Here is a 19823-nt window from a genome sequence, read left to right as displayed (position 1 = left end):
CCAAGGCCTTCCACCGGAGACCTGCATGATTGAACTGCAGGTGGACATTTCCCTGGAGGACATCACAAACCTCTCTATCACCATCCAAAGTGATTCTGCTAACGTACTGTCAGAGCATTTGTGTGCCCTAACGAGTTCGTGTTCCTCCGTGTGCCATGTGCGTCACAGATCTCCTCACCACACCCACACGCCAGGGACAGCCGACACCTTTGCCACCCTCAGAGATTCGACGACTACACCATCCAGTGGCCCCCCCTTGAGCTGTGAGCACAGCCATTGCTGGCGATCCCAGATGATGCCAAGGAGTTACCAATCATGCATCTGCCTGTCGGCCTGCTGCCCCCACCCACCAATGAGTACTCCATACTGCAAGGGGTAGGGGTGTCTATGTGGCTACGTTCACAGAAGTAGTTAAACATCAGTCACCAGCTACGAAGGTTTGATTTCTCTTTGCCATGTTCTTTGGAGCGTCAAGCAGAGACCCACGTCTTGGCACCCTTTTCTTTGTCTTTGTGCTGTATATGTTATGCCATCAAGTACAATACATCAGTGTTTTTAGTAATGGGTATATTATTCGGTATTATAGTACCTACTTATACCCCATAACTCCATGGTGAAGGGCTTCATGGCATCACCACTACCATTTCCAGCAGTTGACATGGAAGGAGAACTATGGACCAACTACATCACACACCTAGACAACATTTCATAACACTTGGGATCTCAGGTGATACCCAGCAGTATACTATTTTGTTGACCCATGTAGGGGCTTATGTCTATAGCATCAAGCAGCAGTTAAAACCCTAAGTAGAATCACATGGTGTTCCTTATGCACATATGAAAACATATTTGCTGGACTAGTTTGATTGACAAGTTCAGGTAGCAACCACCAGGTATAAACTTTTTAGTTTTCATAAGTTAAACAGACTGTACTACATGGAGTGGATAGAACAACTGCAAGGACTTTCCCAATATCATTGTTTTCAATGTTCCAGTACTCAGAGCAGTCATATGCTGAATCATTGGTTAGCGATATGACCCTCATACATTTTCCAGATGAGAGTCCTACTCAAATTAAATGGCCCATTGTTCACCATGTACCTCCTCCTCATCTGGGCTTTTGAACCGTCCATCAGGTGCTCAGTAGCACAACAAAACCCATCACAGATGTTTACCATCCACCCCACCCATAAGGCCCAGGCTCAGCCTCATCCCCAAGCCTGCCTGATCCATTGGTCAAGTCTTCCTCTAGGCAGGGCATCGGAGATAATAGCCACGACCTGAAGCTAACCTCATGCAGTAACTGCACGCATCAGCACCAGAAATGCTACTTTCGCTGGGTGAAGTGCAAAACCTGTGGTAAAACTGGACATAAGGCTGAACTTTGCTGGTCCTCCCTCAAAATGAATGGGAATAATACTCATATGGACAACCTGGACTCTGACTTGGATGATGTGGGCTATGTACACAGCCTGGGTGTCCTCCATGTAAAGGCCATGTTGCCCACCTCTGATAAGCTTTTGACATTAGAAGTGATCATCAACTCCTTCACCATCACCTTTCAAATAGATTCTAGGTCCTCCACAACTATTGTGCACTAGGACACAAAGAGACACCTTGGTTCACCACCACTCCTGCCATTTTCTATGCATCTTAAAAGCTACAGCTATGACACCACTAATGTGAAGAGCCAGTTCAGTGCTCAGATTCAGTATCATGCAGCATCCCTGTTGGCCTGCAGCTTTTTCATGAACTTTATGTGGGCTACTAACATCTCGGGCTTAGAGTCTTTTAATGCTCTGGGTTTGAAAGTCCATGATTCAACGAACCACATCCTACGATTCATATTAGGTACCTATCTTCAAGAGCTTTTTACAAATTATGCCCTGGTGTTTTCCCACAAGATGACCAGCATCACTGACTTTGAAGTACCCATTTCGCTGCAGCCCTCAGTGATGCCTAGATTTATCAGCGCACAGCTTTGCCTCAAGCTATGGAGACTGCAAGAGAGAAGAATCCTGAAACTAGACACCAACAGCCAGTGGGCTACTCTTATTGTGATAGTTAAGAAATCAAATCGATCTTTGAGAATTTGTGGGGATTTTAACTCTACTGTCAATGCATAGCATGTCATCAATGATTATCCTGTCCCAAAGATTGAGTTCATCTTGGCAAAATGTGCTAGTGGCACACTGTTCTAAAAAATTGAGCTTAGTGATGCTGACCTGCAACTACCCTTTGATGAAGCCTCCAAGGTTATCTCAGCCATTAAGATGCTGTTTGGCCTTTTCCAATAAAATAACCTATCCTTTGGCATCACCTGCATACCACTTATATTTAAGAGACACTTGGAACACCTAACACAGGGAATTCCGGGTATGGCCAGTTTTCTGTACTATATCATTGCCACTGGAAAAAAAAAAAAAAAAAACCAGATCTTGCAATAAGTTTGGAAGACTTATTCGGCATGTTCCAATGAGCAAAACTGAAGTGTAACAATGACAAATGCTGTTTTTTTCACCACAAGTTGAACATCCTCAGGGGTGTGTCCCTCTGCACATCACTTGCAGAAGCCATACAAAAATTACTGGTCCCAAGGGATACCAAACAACTAAAAGCAGTGTTGGGCCAGTTGAACTACTACTAAAAATTCATTCCTCATGAAGCGGCCATTGGTGAACCACTCATTCAACTTCTTTGCAAAAATGGTGAATGGCATTGGTCCCCCACTTGTGACAAGGCTTTAAGGAACTGAAAATAAGTGTCACTCCAGCCAACTTATCTCATGGCTTACAAACCTGTGCAGTTGCTGATTGTTGTGGCAAATGCATCAGACTATGGCTTTGGGATTATTGTTTCTCACAAAATCAACAGTGTAAGTGCTCAATTGCATTTGTTTCCAAAATTCTGACACTGGCACAACGCAATTATAGTCAAATAAGAAACAAAGCTTTGGCCATCATCTTTGTGCTAAAAACATAACTGCTGCTATTGTTTAACTCTCATGCTAACATGCCGATTAGGACTGCCTGGTGCCTGCAACAGTGGCACTGTTCCTCTCAGTGTATCACTACAATATACATTATCATTCCACAGCACAGCACACAAATGCAGACACAATGTCCCATCTCCCAGAATGGCAGACCCGTGACTTTGATGCTGCACTGGTGGTCTGCTTCCATACAGACACAGAGGCAGAGGCTGCCATCACCCATTTGCCAATAGATGCCACAACCATCATCCACAGATCACCAAAGGACCCAGTCCTCCATTACCAGTTTGTTGGCTGGAAGAATACAAACTTATCATGCACTCTAAGATCCAGGCATACTGGACTGTTGACATGAATATCCACACTCAGAAACATCCTCCTACTGCTAAGAGACAAAAGTCACAACAGAGTAATCACTTTAAAGGCACTCAACTGCTGAGTATTGATGTTGCTGCACCAAGGTCATTGGCAGATGGTCACACATCTTCTGGAAAGGCATTGACAAAGATATCGAACACATGATCGTGGCACGCCATATGTGACAGAGAAAGCAGGCCATCCTGAGCACATTGGTATTTGCCATGGCCCAAGGCATGGTCTCGGAGTCATCTGGATTTCACTTTTTCCAGGTTCCATTTGGTTGAGGCAGAAAGCAAATTCCCCTATGTCTCTTGGACATAATTAGCTTCCTGACTTCCTCAGAAAATACCATATGAACTTTAATATACATTTTATTTCCATAGACAGATTGTCAGAAGCCAATGTAGCAGACAACAGATGTCAATCATTGGCAGAATTTTCCGATTTTGGAGTATGGAATTCCTTTGGTCCATATGACACCATTCTATCTGCTTAACAAAAGAATTTTGCCACTTTTGTGAAAGGAATGGCATCACTTTGATCCATATGGCACTATTCCATCTGGCATGCAGCAGGATGGTGGAAAAGTTTGTCTGCACTTTCAAGATCCAGATGGCAAAGTTGCACCAACATCATGTCATAATTTTTACTTTATTTAATGTATGACAACTGACATTAAATGTGGATAACTGCAATTTAATTTCCATAATAAGAAAAAAGAAACCAGTGGTATCTGATTGTAAGACTAAGTGTGAATGTCTGGGGCATGTCACATTATCTAAATATGTAGGTATTGAAGACACTTACCTTGTTTCTTGCCTCATGCCACTTCATGCCACAGGATGCATCATGCCTGGCAGAAAGACAACATGGTCCACCACAATGGTCCCAGCTCTCCGTAATCCATGCCACCACTCACATGCTTCCTCCCCAGCATCCTCACTGCCATCAGTATACCTTACAGGATGATATGTGGGCACTGATGTTCTCAAGAGGCCACCTCACGTCACATTCCTCTTTGGCAGTTCCCATAAGAACATCAATCAAGTACACCTTCAAAAGGTTCCGGGTGCCCCAGTGGAGGATTTCTCCTTGATTTCTGTTCCAGATCTGGTCCACACATCCCTTGGGAGTGGTGGCTGCCACAAAACACTGCCCTAACCTCCAGACCCAACAGCCACAATCCCCACAGATACGTCTCCCAGCCAGCACCTCTTCAGCAGCTGATATCCCCATCACCATGGTTGCTGAGATCAGCCCCTCTGGGTCACTGTGTCCTCAGGACAGCAGCAGCAGCAATGCTCACTTCTTGGATGCCCAGATGTGCCAACATCACCCCTCTGGGAGGTGGGGGATGGGATGAGGGGAAGGATGTTATGTCATTATGTTGAAGCACATAGCATTCCAGCATGACAGTACTGCACCATGGGTTGCATATGCGCAAGAGCTCAGAGACCATGATGGCACAAGCAGAACAGTGTATGTCTGTACGACAATGACAATAACAAGCCATGTTATGGTGAACAACTTTGGACACCACCACAATTACACCAGGCACTCACCTCACTGACAGAAGGCAGCAGTATTGATCCTACAAGCTGCAGAAAGTGTGGTCCTATTTGCTTCTGCCTTGTCACTTGGTCACAAGCAATTCATCCACCCTCTGGCACTTAAGTCACTGCCCCAGGTTATATCCAGAAGTTGCAGCCAGCCAGCTAACCAGCCTGAGATAGGAACCTTCCAGAACTAAGTGGAGCCACCAGCAAGTCCTCTTCCTGGAAACTTAAGAGACTTGGCCTCTCAATGCTCAGGACCTCCCAGACTTTAGTATCTGGGTTTGTATAGTGATTGTGTTAGAGACAGTCATCTCACCATGTGGTCCTTAAAACCTGGACTCTATCATATTGTTTGGAATCTAGCCAATCCCAATGAACAGTTAAACTCTGACTTGAACTATCAGCAGTGTTTCATAAGTTTGAATTTATGCCCCTAGGTGGACAAGACTGAACTTTTTCCCTAGTGGTAAACTTGTTGTTCATTATCTATTTGAGTATTAGTTTTTCTGCACTGAACCTGGAGTATGCCACTACAAATACCGTATACCAATAGATCATCAATAGAATAAGAAAGTTTTCAAATTCTACCATGAAGTATGTCAGGTATTTTAAGATCAAACATTCCACAGGCTTCCAAGACTAACCTGTACAATACATGTCTTGTACCCTTATTGACATTTGGACAAGAGGCAGCAACAATAACTTGACCAGGGGATCATTTCCAGTCAATAAAAATGTAGTTTTTTCCATTCTTGCCTGTAAATCACTAAAATAGATAAAACAGAAAAGAAAGATATCTAAAACTGGTTAGGACAGGAAAGGAGACTACCAGAGGTCATTGAAGTTATCAGTGAATTTGTATATTAACTTAGAAAAAAACTTTATATTGATGAAAGTGTATACTGTAGATAGTGCCTATAAAAGTCTTCAAAATAATTCTGCGTTCTAAGCAAATCCATTACAAATGTGTTTATTGGATCTTACAACATGATGCTGTATTGTCTGCTTGCTTCATACAGATATTCAGGGAGAACAGCACTCTTAACATTTTCTTGAGAAATATGAGCAAGAAGAGATTCTCTCCTTTAGTCAGATATTGTGATGGCTCACATATTGAGTCATGAAAAATTACTGTTTATGAGCTACTGTATGTACCCTAGTCTCTCTTGTTTTGTTCCCACAATCATAGAATATGCATGACGGTAGTAGAGAGAACTGTTGCACATTCTTCCATGAACACCAGTCCTCTGTTTACCCAATAGGACTTCACAAGGACAGTGTCATCTTCTTTCTACAGCTTCCCATTTAAGTTCTTCAGGCTTCTGTGTCATACTTTTGAGGGAGCTATAAAAACCTGTTGCAATCCTAACAGCATGTGTCTGGATTAATTCAATGTCTGCTGTCACATGTACTTGACAATGGTTCCTAATACTAGAGCAGTAGTCTAGAGTTGGTTTCATAGTGTCCAGTATGTGATTTTCTTTATAGATGCACAGTTACTTTCCCAGATCCCTTCAAACTATGTAACCCTTCCATTCTCCTTCCATATTATAGATACTATGTGTTTGTCCCATTTCATATTTTTCAATACCTACATATTTAGATAATGTGAAATGCCCCAGACATTCACACATAATCTTAAAATCAGATACTATTGGTTTCTTTTTTCTTATTATGGAAATTAAATTGCAGTTATCCACATTTAATGTCAGTTGTCATACATTAAATCAAGTAGAAATGATGACAAACTCACTGCTCATCACCTTCAGACTGTACAGCCACAGACCTCCTTGTAAACAACAGCATTATTGCCAGTCAAACTAACAGCGTTGCGGACTCGTATCGTTTTAAAAATTCACATATATTGTGAATGTTAGTAGTACTACTATTCTCTCTTTTTGGGCACACCCTATACTACTTTTGTTTATGTCAAAACCTTGCTGCACAGTATAACATATTCAGTTCCACTAGTAAAAAATTGAGCCACCTCTAAATTTGTGATAGATTCTGTATGATCACACCTTGGCTATCAGTTGACAGTGTGGTGCAAAGTTGATTGACATTTGAAAATTTAGGAATGGAATCTACCTGTTAAATCACATCTACTTGTGAGTTAATAAGGCAAGCTGTTTTTCACATAAGTGGTCCTTCCTGAATCTGTGCTGATCCTTTGACACAGTATTCTTTTGCTCCAGGAATGTCATCACACTTGAGCTTAAAATATTCTCTATGATACTGAAACAAATGAATGTTTTCATAGACAGTGGTATTTTCCAGTCATGTTGGACAAAAGGTTGCACAAGAGATACTCAACAGAAATTAGCTAGGAATGGGGCTGTTTCTGCAGTATATTCAATTTAAAATATAACAGGAATTCTGCCTGGGCCAGATGGTATGTTCACTTTGAGCTGTATTAATTCTGTCTCAATACAGGGTTTATTATTTCATTTTTTGTCATTTATGTACGTGTGCAGTGGTCAGACATTGGAATCGTAGTATACCCATGAATATTTACATTTTAAAATGTGGAATTTAATATTTATGTTACCTGTATGTTGCCTACAACTTTTACATGTCAGATTAATATTTCAGCTATTGATTATCTCACCGCAGAAATTACTGTGGTTTCACACCATAGGCATCCACAAGGGGGGCAAGAGAGGGGATTTTCCCCCTTCTGGGATTTGGAGTATGGACTTTTAATCCACTGCAGAATTCTCATATATTTATTGAAATTATTGTATGTGACTGAAGTGAACTGCAGATTTAGGACTGCTGATCACAACAAAAAATATTATGGCTTTAGCAATTCCTACATAACTTATGTTTGTCATGCTGATGACAAGAAGTTGTATCATTTCCTTGGCATGTTTGCAATTTTGGCATTGTCCTGTCACCAAAGCCAATGTGAATATTAACTGAACATTGTCAAAACATGATTCCTGATCATCTTTCCTCTATCACATCCTTGTAGAGCCATTAATCAGCAGCAGAAATGTACTGGTCCATCACTCAGATGCAGAAAGTGTCATCAGTTCTCAGGGGGCTCTTCCCTAGAAGAGAGGAAAAAAAGTGCGAAGAACAAAATGATGTCCTCTCCAGGAGTTGATGCCTTTCCAATCTCTACTGATGCAACACAATGCTACATGCATTTTCCTCTCTTCTACCACAAGAAATGCCATTTTCTCTTTTAGAATACTACATTTAGAGTGACATATGAAGTGTAGGTGAATCAATAAGAAACATTATTAATAATAGTATTATTAGCAACTGAGGATTAACAGATAATTGACATTAAAAATAAATAGGTGTACTTTGTTTATGCTACTGAAATATGTTTATGTTTTAGATACTAAAATAATATACCTTTGAAAGAATACTGAGTCGAAACTATCAATCCTTTGATAAGTATGTTTTGTGTCATTTCCGTCAAATTTAGTTGTTAGGATATGACATATTCTGCAATTCACTGAATAACGCATCTCAAATACGGCAATTTTAGAATCTTGTCCCTTTCTGGATAAATTTCTGTGCACTCGCATTTCATGTACAACCCTTCCTGCAAATACATGATTTGCCATCATATTTTCTTGATCAGTATGCTAGAAGAATTTCCCATGCTGCTAGGTTTAGGATATTTTTGAAAAACTCTGACCAAATTGTTTGACTCTGAATCCAATTGTCAATATAAGTCTCCTACTTGGTTACCCTTGTCCATACGAACTCACTACACTTATTGTTGCTGCTATAAAGAGTCCACTTGCTGGGGAGGCTAATCTATCTTGCTGAGCTAAGGTTAAACTGTTAACTGAATATGCCCCTTATCCCTAGCAGCTATCAGGAATCCAATGTCAAGAGGGAGGAGTATCCGAATGCAGAATGATTGGTTTCCCAAAACAAACTGTATTCCAGAGTCCATTACAAACCTACAAAAACTAGAAATGATACTAGAAAACTGGTTAAATATTGTTGTTGAAGACAGAGAGATGGGAGACTGTGAACAGCATGGAAGATGCCATTTCCTTTCAACTCGGCAACGAATACCTCTACAGACAGCAAGGAACTCCATAATATTTGCTTGAATCAGGCAGCACATTCAGTGTAAGTGTCAGTGAAAGTATGAGTGATGGAGCAATTAGTGAAGTACTGTTTGAAACAGACTCAGTGCATCAGAGTATACTGTCACCTTATCCTGCATATTTTCTCAACTGAATTTTCCTTGTGATACAGTTACTTTCTGCTTCTTTTTACTTAAATACAGATTCTCAGGAAACAGTTTATTTCGTATTTTATAAAAATTTACATTGACAAATGTGCTGTACTTGTTATGTTCAATGATGTGTGGAAGAATAGCTCTGCATGGTACTATCAGAGAAAATATCATTCAGATTTTAATTTTTTTATTAACGATTTAAAAATGTTTTTGAAAGTGTTCCAATTCTAATTAACTTTGTTGACCAAAGTCACAGAGTAGCAGCCAGAGTGATGGTGTGGTGTGTGGGGACTGCCCATGAGGAACAAAGTGTGGGCCACCTTACATCAAGTTAGGAAAGGCGCAGGAGACTATGAAGAGCATTAAAATTACTTGCCCTGTGGTCTGCAAGACCTGATATTAGTACTCTTCTGTAACCACTGGCAAGTAATTACAACCTATTGCACTTTCAGTATATAATGGCACACTACGCGTTTGTCATTGAACCAACTGCATTTCTAGGAGTGCCTCTTCTTACATGTTACAAGTATTGTCATATAGCTCCAACCCATACTTTGGTTGCCTTATTGCAGGAAGCATTATAAAGCCCTAACATTCCTCTATCATATATCATTACTACATTGTCACCTCCATCCTGCACAACAGAGGTACGATATCTCATTTGTGTGGCATCACTGGATCTTACCTTTGGAAACCACACAATAACTCTTTTTCAAGCATCGATCTTATGGTTGCTTTGATGCTGTACTCCAGCTTTTCGATCTTGTGATATTTTTTTCATCTCTATATAAGAATTTCACCCCAATGTACACAAGATGATGATTCTAGTCCAAAATATTTCTACCACCATCCTGTTTCAATTTAGACAAACTACGGTAATCTCTCACAGTTAATCTCACAAATCTAGCTGTAGACTGAATGTTGAATTATTTCCTGTCATTGGGACTGATTAGACTAGGTGGTCTTGAGCAATCATAGAGGTATATCAGATTTCTCTGAATCTTGCCTTGAACAAATTTATAATTTTCAACAACCATTTAATGACTGCTGTCTGTATTCCCAAATAAATGATGTTTTCTTTCAATTTTGTATGCTTCTCCTAAGTTTTGTTCTTACATTTTAAGCTGTGTAGCCTGTTATGATTTCTACTTCCTAACAATAATGTTGTGTTTTTTTTATTTTCTTCTGTTGGTATAATCATCTTTGTTCCCTTGGCTGATAAACATGTATCTTTTGTTTTTGGAATGCATGGGTGTTGCACTCATTATAAGCATTTTGAATATAACACTCTGTAACTGTAACCCTGTACTTTGGCTATGTGTATTCTAGTGTATCCTGCTGGTTTCCTCAAAAATGTAATTTATGTTCTGTAATCTTGCTTCTTTCTATTTTTTATAACCCATACAATAGAGTATGAAACAGGATGGTTTAGTAAAATTTCAACCCCCCCCCCCCCCCCCTCCCCTCTTCTCACTTTAAACTTCTTTAATATGTCTGATTAATGTAGATGGATTTTCTCATTTGCTTTTTGTGTCTTCTTCTTCTTCTTGTAATGACAACCGTATTTTCCATTACACATCTAACAGGTTATGGTCCTCTCATTTGTCGAAATATTATGATTGTGCTCCATAGCTACCAAGCAGAGCTCATGAGTAGCTTATTACAAGCATTTTCCACTGTCAGACATTATTACATAAGTACAGTTTGTTGTTCTCATGTTTTTGCACTGGGTCAAAACATTATGGTTACTGCCCAACTCAAGACTGAATGCCATCTGTTGATGTTGTGGGCTCATGAAATGGTAAAGACAGTATATAAGTGGAGCAAGATGGATGGAGGATTGTTCTAGTATCAGTATAGGCTGCAAATGGGGAAATACACTGCCATAAGTAACTTTAAAAATGAGTAAATTGTTATGACCCGGAACCTGTGAATAAGCGTCAGAGAGACAGTAAAACTGATCAGCTGTTTGCGTCCTACTGTCGTGAGCATCTATGGATAGTAGCTGAGGGACAGTGAAGCGATCAGTATACAACAAGGTATTGGATGTATGTTTCTTGAAGTTTTACTGGCAGATAGAATATTCCATCATCTTTTGGGCAAGCATTCAGGACAACAATATTTTATCTTCTGATATTTTGGCTGTTATCCCCACAGCTATCGTGACTGCATGAAATCCGCTGGACACAATGATTTACACAGACCAGTGGTGGCAGTACTATTGCTGTGTGGGACGCTCACCTGAACTTCAACAGAACCTGTGGTAGTAATAGAAGGTTTTGTCATACCTGTGGTCAATGTGAGCATTATTTCAGAACGCCTGCATCTCTCAATGCTTGATGTCTTCCCTGATGGCAATGGCATCTTTCTGCAGGATAACTACCCATGTCACAAGGCCAGAATCATGCTAAAGTAGTTTCAGAAGCATGATAATGAACTCACATGATGTCTTGGTTATCAAATTTGAACCTAATGGAACACATCTGGATCACCTACCAAAGACTTATAGAATCCATACAACACAGAATTGCTGGGTGACAAAAGTCATGGGATAGTGGTATGCACGCATACAGATGGCGGTTGAATTGTGTATACAAAGTATAAAAGGTCAGTGAATTGGCAGAGCTGCCAGTTGTACTCAAGTGATTCACGTGAAAGGTTTCAGGTATGATTATGACCGCATGATGGGAATTAACAGACTGTGAATGTGGAATGGCAATTTGAGCTAGACGCATGGGATGTTCCATTTTGGAAATCATTAGGAAACTCAGTATTCTAAGCTCCACAGTGTCAAGAGTGTGCCAAGAATACCAAATTTCAGGCATTTCCTCTCACTACAGACAACACAGTGGCTGACGGACTTCACCAATAACTGAGAGCAGCAGTGTTTCCACAGGGGTGCCAGTGCTAACAGACAAACAACACTGTACTAAACAACAGCACAAATCAATTTAGGAAGTACGACAAATGTATCCATTAGGACAATGCAGTGAAATGTGGTGTTAATGGGCTATGGCAGTAAACAACTGACATGAGTGCCTTTGCTAACGTTGTGACATTGCCTGCAGTGCCTCTCCTGGGCTTGTGACCATATTGGTTGGACATTAGGTGACTGGAAAACCATGGCCTGGTCAAATGAGCCCTGATTTCAGTTGGTAAGAGCTGATGGTAGGGTTCAAGAGTGGTACAGACTCCATGAAGCCATGGACCCAAGCAGTCAATAAGGCAAGCTAGTGTAGTGACTCCTTAATGGCATAGGCTGTGTTTATATGGAACTGAGCTGATCATGGACTGGAAATGGTTATGTTCAGCTACTTGGAGACCATTTGCAGCCATTCATGGATTTCATGTTCCCAAAATTTAGAATTTTTATGTATGAGTATGTGCCATGTCACTGGGCCACAATTGTTTGCAATTGGTTTGAAGAACATAATGGACAAATCAGGTGAATGACCTGAGCACTCAGACCACCAGACATGGATCCCATCAAACATTTATGAGACATAATCAAGAAGTCATTTTTGTGCACAAAATCCTGCACTGACAACATTTTCACAGTTATGGATGGCTTCCAATGACTTGTTGAGTCCCTGACAAGTCGAGGTGCTGCATTACACTGGGCAAAAGGAGGTCCGATATGATATTAAGAGGTATCCTATGACTTTTGTCACTTCAGTGTATCTTACTTGTTGTGTAGAGTATGTTGTTAAATTGTAATATACATTTTTTCTTTGTTTGTTTGAACCATCATGTTGCTTTCATGCACAACACACAACACTGATCAACCCTCTTTTTGCCAACACTGTCTTTATTATTCCTCACTATACATTAAACAGCAACCTCAGAATATTTGATATGAATGAAATTTGAATGACCTGTGTTACAGGTCCCATTGTATATCCACATACCTAAAAATTGAAATAACTGTTCTGTGAAATGAAATATATTGATATTGCAATATAACCTCTTTTGTTATAGAATTCTTATGCTATATGTATAGAAGAAAGCATTTGTCACATATTTTCTGATAACAAATTCCACATCTTTTATAAATAATTACATTGCTGTTACATTTTTCCCCCTAATGGAGATTGTAAACACATGAGTATTTGAAAACCGAATGGTTATTTCTAGGTTCGGCAAAGTACCTTCATGCATCACATAAGTTTTATCATAAACTACCATGTCTTTTCCACAGAACACGAAAAAACACTTCTTCACAAGAATATGACAATAATGTTGTTAATGACTAAAACTATAAAACAGACATTGAGTGCACACCTGGTGAGGCAGGCAATTGCGTTTTATTAATATTTTATTATTTAAATATTTTGTTATACTACTTTATTCTTCACATTTTTTTTAGGAAAGGAGGCACTCATTCACATCATACAAAGTAAAGTAAACCAAAATTATGTGTATTAATGCAGAACACAATAAGTACAAGATACTTGTACATTTCATTTGCCCATTATTGGGACCTGATACCATCTGCCTTGTAATATGGGCAGAAAATTGGAACAAAAAATCATAATTTAAGTAATTCTGATATGTTACACTCCAAATAATGTAACATATAACAGAGTAATAATAAAATGAACTATTTACATACAAAAATTGACAGATAAATAGCATTATAGTCAAAATTTAAATACGCAACACAGAAGCACCATCAGTCATAGTACAAGAAGCGAACATTGTGTGTCAGTCAAGCAAAACCACATGTGTTATGGAATTTTTCATATCTTGTCAGGTCATAAACATTACTTTACATTAGTTTCACATGGCTGACTCTTATCAATTCAACCACAAAGATTATATTTACATTAAGAATACACGATAATTTTATTTTATATATGAGTGTGTGTGTGTATATATATTTATTTATTTAGAAAATAAGCGATATCAGGGGACAGAATCTATGCAAATTTACATACATATCAGATCAAATTGTGCATATTACAAAATAGTGAGTAATGTTAATTTAAATTTACCTGCAATAATTACAACAATAATTACAAAAATAGCTCTGGGCAATTCAATTCACCAGTTGTCTGGCTGTGTGTGATTGCACTGAATATTCACCAACATCTGTCTACAAAATAACAAACTATAGTTTTCCTCTCATAAGATGAAGCACATAATTAAAACCAACAAGTTATATTATTGGAGCAATAAAAAAGCTCAATTAATATGTGCAGGTGTCAAGTGGTGTACTACGCACACATTTAACAGTATTCAGGAATGTACAATTTCCACAGAAATCTCTCTTTCAGTTACATTCAGCACTGCTTCAAATGGATAATGGCGGATGGAAGGATTTAGGAGAAAAGCACCTTCATAATTTATTTACATTTGTGGTTTTATTTTTCACAATTGGTGGAATGTAGAGAAGCTGTTACTATGTGATATGTTAAGGAAATAACAAAAACATGTTTATCATAAATAAAATGTGTATGTTAAATTTATGTATAGCATCATCAGTAATGCAGTAGCTCTGGTAAATAAGAATAATATAAAAATGGAATTCTGAAGGTAAGTGAAATATGATAAAAGAGAAGGAGAAAGGACCTAAGTGAGTAACACACAAACTTGTGAATTTGATTATTGGTATTATAAGCGGAAATAACATTATCCAGTCTGCAAATTATTAATGGTGATTTTAGCATCAGATCTTTTTTTTCTCTCTGAACAACACTGAATCTACAGTCACACATACTTCATAAATGCATCAGCATTTAAGCAAATTAGGAACACTTACACCATCTACAACACTGCTGACTAAATGAATGGTGCTTTGGCAGCATATTAAAACTAAGTACACCTAATAAATATTCACAACCAAGTAATTTGTGTATATGAAACATTCATTCTTTTCTCATACCAGGTTTATATATACTATTTCACTTCTGATAAAAGGCATTGCCACAGAAAAATTTACTCTGTTTGAATCATTAAATAGCAATGACACATGAAAATACGAAAGAAAGAACCACTGTTCTTTCAACAGCAGTAAAAGTGTTTTCTTTACACAGTTACATTACCAGAAATTCTGCTAAGTTTCACGAGAAAAATGGTTCAGACATCAACATTCAATGTGATATTACACCAATTCAATTCCAGCAATTATTGGTACAATAGTGTTTAAGAGACATCATTAGGCAATCTCTGTATACTGCTTATAATGCATTACACCTTCAACATATCTATTACATGTCTACTTCAATTCTGTGCAGTCTACAAGCAGCACACACTTTACACCTTTAATGAGATGTGACTATGATCATTGGATACCTGATGCCCTCAAATACATTGTACCTAACCCTCTTTCAGGATCTTATAACATCATAAATTTTCCTCGCCTGGAAGCGGATGTCTTCATTTTTATGTTGATTCATGAGAACAAATACTTTACTTAACACCTTTTCCCGTATGTTGACACCATAAATTGCTGCATACCTGCTGAAAAATAATTAATTAGCTATAATCACAAATGTAATCTGTTAATATGTCATTAAACATGTCACCAGATACAATTTTAAAGGAGGACACTGTTCCAACAGGCTATATTTTAAAATTGTACTTTATTAAGCACTAATTGTTTTCAACTTTGCTCACTGTCAAGTGCATCTAAAAATATAAAAATGCATTATAAATGAGTCACAATATAAAAGCCTATTCAACTGCACTGGATGTAGTGCTTTCTCAAACACAGTTATTACCGACACCAAAAATGGATACCTCATCCTCATAAAACAAATTGTGTGTCACATATAGTTTTGCATAGCACAGTGATCACCGTGCACGACTTCAAACATAAAATGTATTAAGTGATAATAATTGGGAGAACTACAGTGTTAACAAACAATTAACAGCCACATATAACCAATAACAACAAGAAGACCAACGTTGTGATGCATAGCCACAAACCACTTCCACCCAGAGCCGTACAAATGTGAAGGTATGCTTTGTGGCTATCCATAATGAGGTTTGTCTTCTCGTTGTTACAAGTTACGTGTGGCTTTTTAATTATGTGTTAATACTATAGTTCTCACAACCACTAGCACTCACTTTGGTGAGCATGCTACACTCAACTATGCATGTTTAATGAGGATGATGTATCCTCATTTCATGTATGCAGAGACAGACAAACTCATTTCTCTTTGGCAAACTGTTCACCAGTCCTTTTTGAGACATGTTCATTTTTACTTGTTCGCTGTTACTTTTTTTTGTAATTGGTTTTAAAAAGTCCAAACTGAAAACCAGAAGTGCAGTATGCAATAGCAAGAGAATATCCAGGTTCTGCGCTAGGAGGAGAATCATATTAGTTTCATGGTGTAAGGCGATATTTGAGATGAGATTTCACCACAAACGATTCTGGGTCGCATTGCTATTGTTCCTATTTTGGGAAAGGGAGAGAGGCGTTGCACTTGAGTATGCCAGTGCCTTATAATCATGGTTTAGAAGACTGGATAAAACTTATATCAAAATCTTTTTAAATTAAAATTCTTAAAATGTTTCTAATGAAAACTCTCTCTTGTGACATGTACTCCATTCCAATAAAAAGCAAGAATATATACAGAATAAAAAAGGTGTGGTTTTAAAAACTGAACTATTTACAAATGGATCACACACACAGGCACTCATCAACTTCCTTCATGCTTGTAGGGTTTGAAGCTCAGTGCCCAGACATGAAATGCTAAAGCAGTAAGATGCAATTATCAAAAATACTGAAAAAATTTCCATTTTTAAGATTACAAGATTTTCAAGCTCTTTTACGTACAAAACATTTTCAGGTTTACAGAACTGCCAGCAGCTGTTTGCATGAAAAAAATTGTATTCATAATAAATTAAATTTTGGTATAAAAATGAAAAAAATCAAATAGAAAATAAATTTTAATTTATTTTCATATGAGCAGTGCAAGAATTAAAATTACTATTTTTATTAAAAAATATGATTCAATATTTACTTAAATAGCCATTTATTAATAAATTTGGAACTTAAATAAAAAATTTTTAAAAAAATGTTGCTGCTAACCAGACCTGAAATATTAATCTCAGCTTTATAGAAGTCCTGCACTACACACTCAGCTATCGGGTACTACATGCATAAGCTGAAAATGATAAAAACCTATACCTACAGCAGAATATATGAGTACAGATTGCAAATGAGATGACAGAGGAAAGCAAAATTGAAAGAGGAGTGAGGCAAGAATCCTGTCTCTCTCCAATACTGTTTAAAATATTTGGAGCATATATTCAGAAATGTTTGAAACAAAACAGAAAAGTGCAGGTGGGTGGTAGGAGGAGAGAACGTATTCAGTTTGCAGATGATATGGAGTTAATGGCAGAGAGTGAAAGACCTGTGAGGTATTTGGAATGAGAATTAATAAGAAAAAGACAAAACGTAAGGTGATAAGTGCAAGAAGAGTAAGAACAGCTATAAAGTTATGACAGAAAGATATAGAACAAGTTAGAGCTTTCTAATATCTGAGAAGCATTATTATGGACAACATGAAATGTAATAAGAAGGTGAAAACATGTATAGCAACTGCCAAAGAGGCATTTAATAAGAGCAGGCTTCTATGTTGGTGGATCGACAGGGACCTGAGGAAGAGATTGGCTAAGTGCTTCATACAGAGCATGGCATTACATGGAGCTGAGACATGGCCACTGAGGAAAGAGGAAGATAGAAGAATAGAAGCATCTGAGATGTGGATTTGGAGGAGTAAGGACAGAGAAATTTTAAAGGTAATCAAGAGGAGGAAACACAATTGGCTTGGACACTGGATGAGAAGAGATTGTTTACTGATGGATGCTGTGGAAGGAACAGTGAATGGAAGAAGAAGAAGAAGAAGAAGAAGAAGAAGAAGAAGAGGAAGCAGAAGATACCATGTGGTGGATAGTATAAGGATAGGAAACAAATATGAGAAAATGAAGAGGGTATCAAGTGACAGGACTGCATGGAGAGACCTGCCCTAAGGCAGAATACTGATGATGATGGAAGTTCAAATATTTTGTAACTTTCTACGGTGATTTTTTCGAATTTGTCCCACCATCCTGCCTCTTCTTCTAATTAGTATTTTCTGTATGTTCGATTCCCCACCAATTCTGCGAAGAAGTTTGTCATTCCTTATCTTGTCAGTTCACTTAATTTTTAGCCTCCTTCTACATCATCACATCAGAAACATTGTAATTCTCTTCTTTTGTGGTTTTCTTACAGTCTATGACTCTAGTCCTGGCATATTTTCTCAGAAATTGCTTTCTCAAATTGAGATCCAGTACACTGCTGGTCATTAAACTTTCAACACCACAACAGCGGCAACCAATATAAGTCAAATTGCCACGAAGTGTACTACATGCTTGGATATGCAAATCATGAGAATTTCAGTACAATTGCACACCATGTGCAGAGATAACACCAGCTACATTCTGCATAGTAGGAAAGATTGTGCGGTACGCTCCTAATTCAGAAATTTAATTTGAATGTTGGTTGTTTGTGATAAAATGTGTGCTGAATGTAAGAAAAGAAATGTCTACCAACACATGTCAGAAATGAGATGCAGCAGCAGCAGCAGGAGGAGGAGGATTGTGGCTAATCTGTAACTGACATTGTTCCACGATACTGCTGCCCAACAGTGATGCACCCAACAATGACACTGGACATTAGAATGTGGCACAACATTGCCTTTTCAGATGACTCCCAGCTCTGTGTACAGCATCATTATTGATATATCCAGGTGTGAAGACTCCAAAGAGAACAAACATTGCCAGATTGCAGTAGTCGTCGTCATACATGGGTGGCAATATGGGGTGCAAATGGGTAACCAACACATTCATCTCTGGTTCATGCAGCCAATTATTTGGACGGCAGCAATTCCTTTTATGACATGTTAATGCCTTCTTCGATGTGTTATTTTGCTGCAAGAAAAATTCCTTCACTTTTATGCTGTATGATCCACAATTCTGTTACTATTATTATCACTAATCTCATTTCTACTGCTTTGGTCTTTCTCTGGTTACTCTCAGAGCATGTTCGAGTTCCACAACCTGTTACTTTCAATTAACAGGCCCCACAATTGTTCCTTAATTTTACTAAGGACAGTAATGCCTTCAGCACATCTTATCATTTATCGCTGCCTTACTCCATTTTGTATCTTAGCACTTCACTCTTCATCTTCCTTTCTTAATGTTTCCTCTTGCTTCTTACAGATATTGTATATTTCCCACCTCACCCTACAGCATATACCTATTTTTTGTGGAGTATTCAAACATCTTGCTACACTTTACATTGAATGTGTATTTACATTGAATGTGTTTAGCCTCCATTATTGACACCAAGTGAGGCGGCGCATTGGTTGAGACTGGATTCATTTTCAGAATGATGACAGTTCAAATCCCCATGTAACCATCCAGATTTAGGTTTTCAATGGTCTCCATAAACACTTAAGGTAAATTCCAAGATGGTTACTCTGAAAGGGCACAGCCAATTTCCTTCCCACCAACACTCTCGATCTGAGCTCATGCACTGTCTCTAATGACCTCTATGTTGATGGTACATTAAACCCAGACCTTCCTTTTTTCCATTATTTATCATAGCACTGGAACTGTCTCTCTGGTTCCTTTGCATTTCCTAAATCCAAACTTACAAGCATATAAGAGATTCTAAATTTCCTTTCCCATTCTTCAGCATATTATTCTG

At 38.3% G+C, this 19823-nt stretch overlaps 1 protein-coding gene across 4 annotated transcripts in view; it reads right to left on the bottom strand.

Moving 5' to 3' along the window:
• Positions 1-12922: 12922 nt before the first annotated feature.
• The window catches only part of LOC124721611, a 248423-nt gene continuing 241522 nt past the window's right edge, over positions 12923-19823 (bottom strand). For 2 of the 4 annotated variants that reach the window (XM_047246664.1, XM_047246665.1), the window contains exon 8: positions 12923-15583. In XM_047246664.1, coding sequence (XP_047102620.1) covers positions 15451-15583 — 133 coding nt within the window. In that variant the 3' untranslated portion in view covers positions 12923-15450. The remainder of the gene's footprint in view (positions 15584-19823) is intronic. The other 2 variants (XM_047246666.1, XM_047246667.1) reach the window with 1 other exon arrangement.

Source organism: Schistocerca piceifrons, chromosome X (genome assembly GCF_021461385.2).
Source record: "Schistocerca piceifrons isolate TAMUIC-IGC-003096 chromosome X, iqSchPice1.1, whole genome shotgun sequence".
In the NCBI taxonomy this organism is placed as follows: Eukaryota; Metazoa; Arthropoda; class Insecta; order Orthoptera; family Acrididae; genus Schistocerca; species Schistocerca piceifrons.
This window is presented reverse-complemented; position numbering and strand designations above follow the sequence as displayed.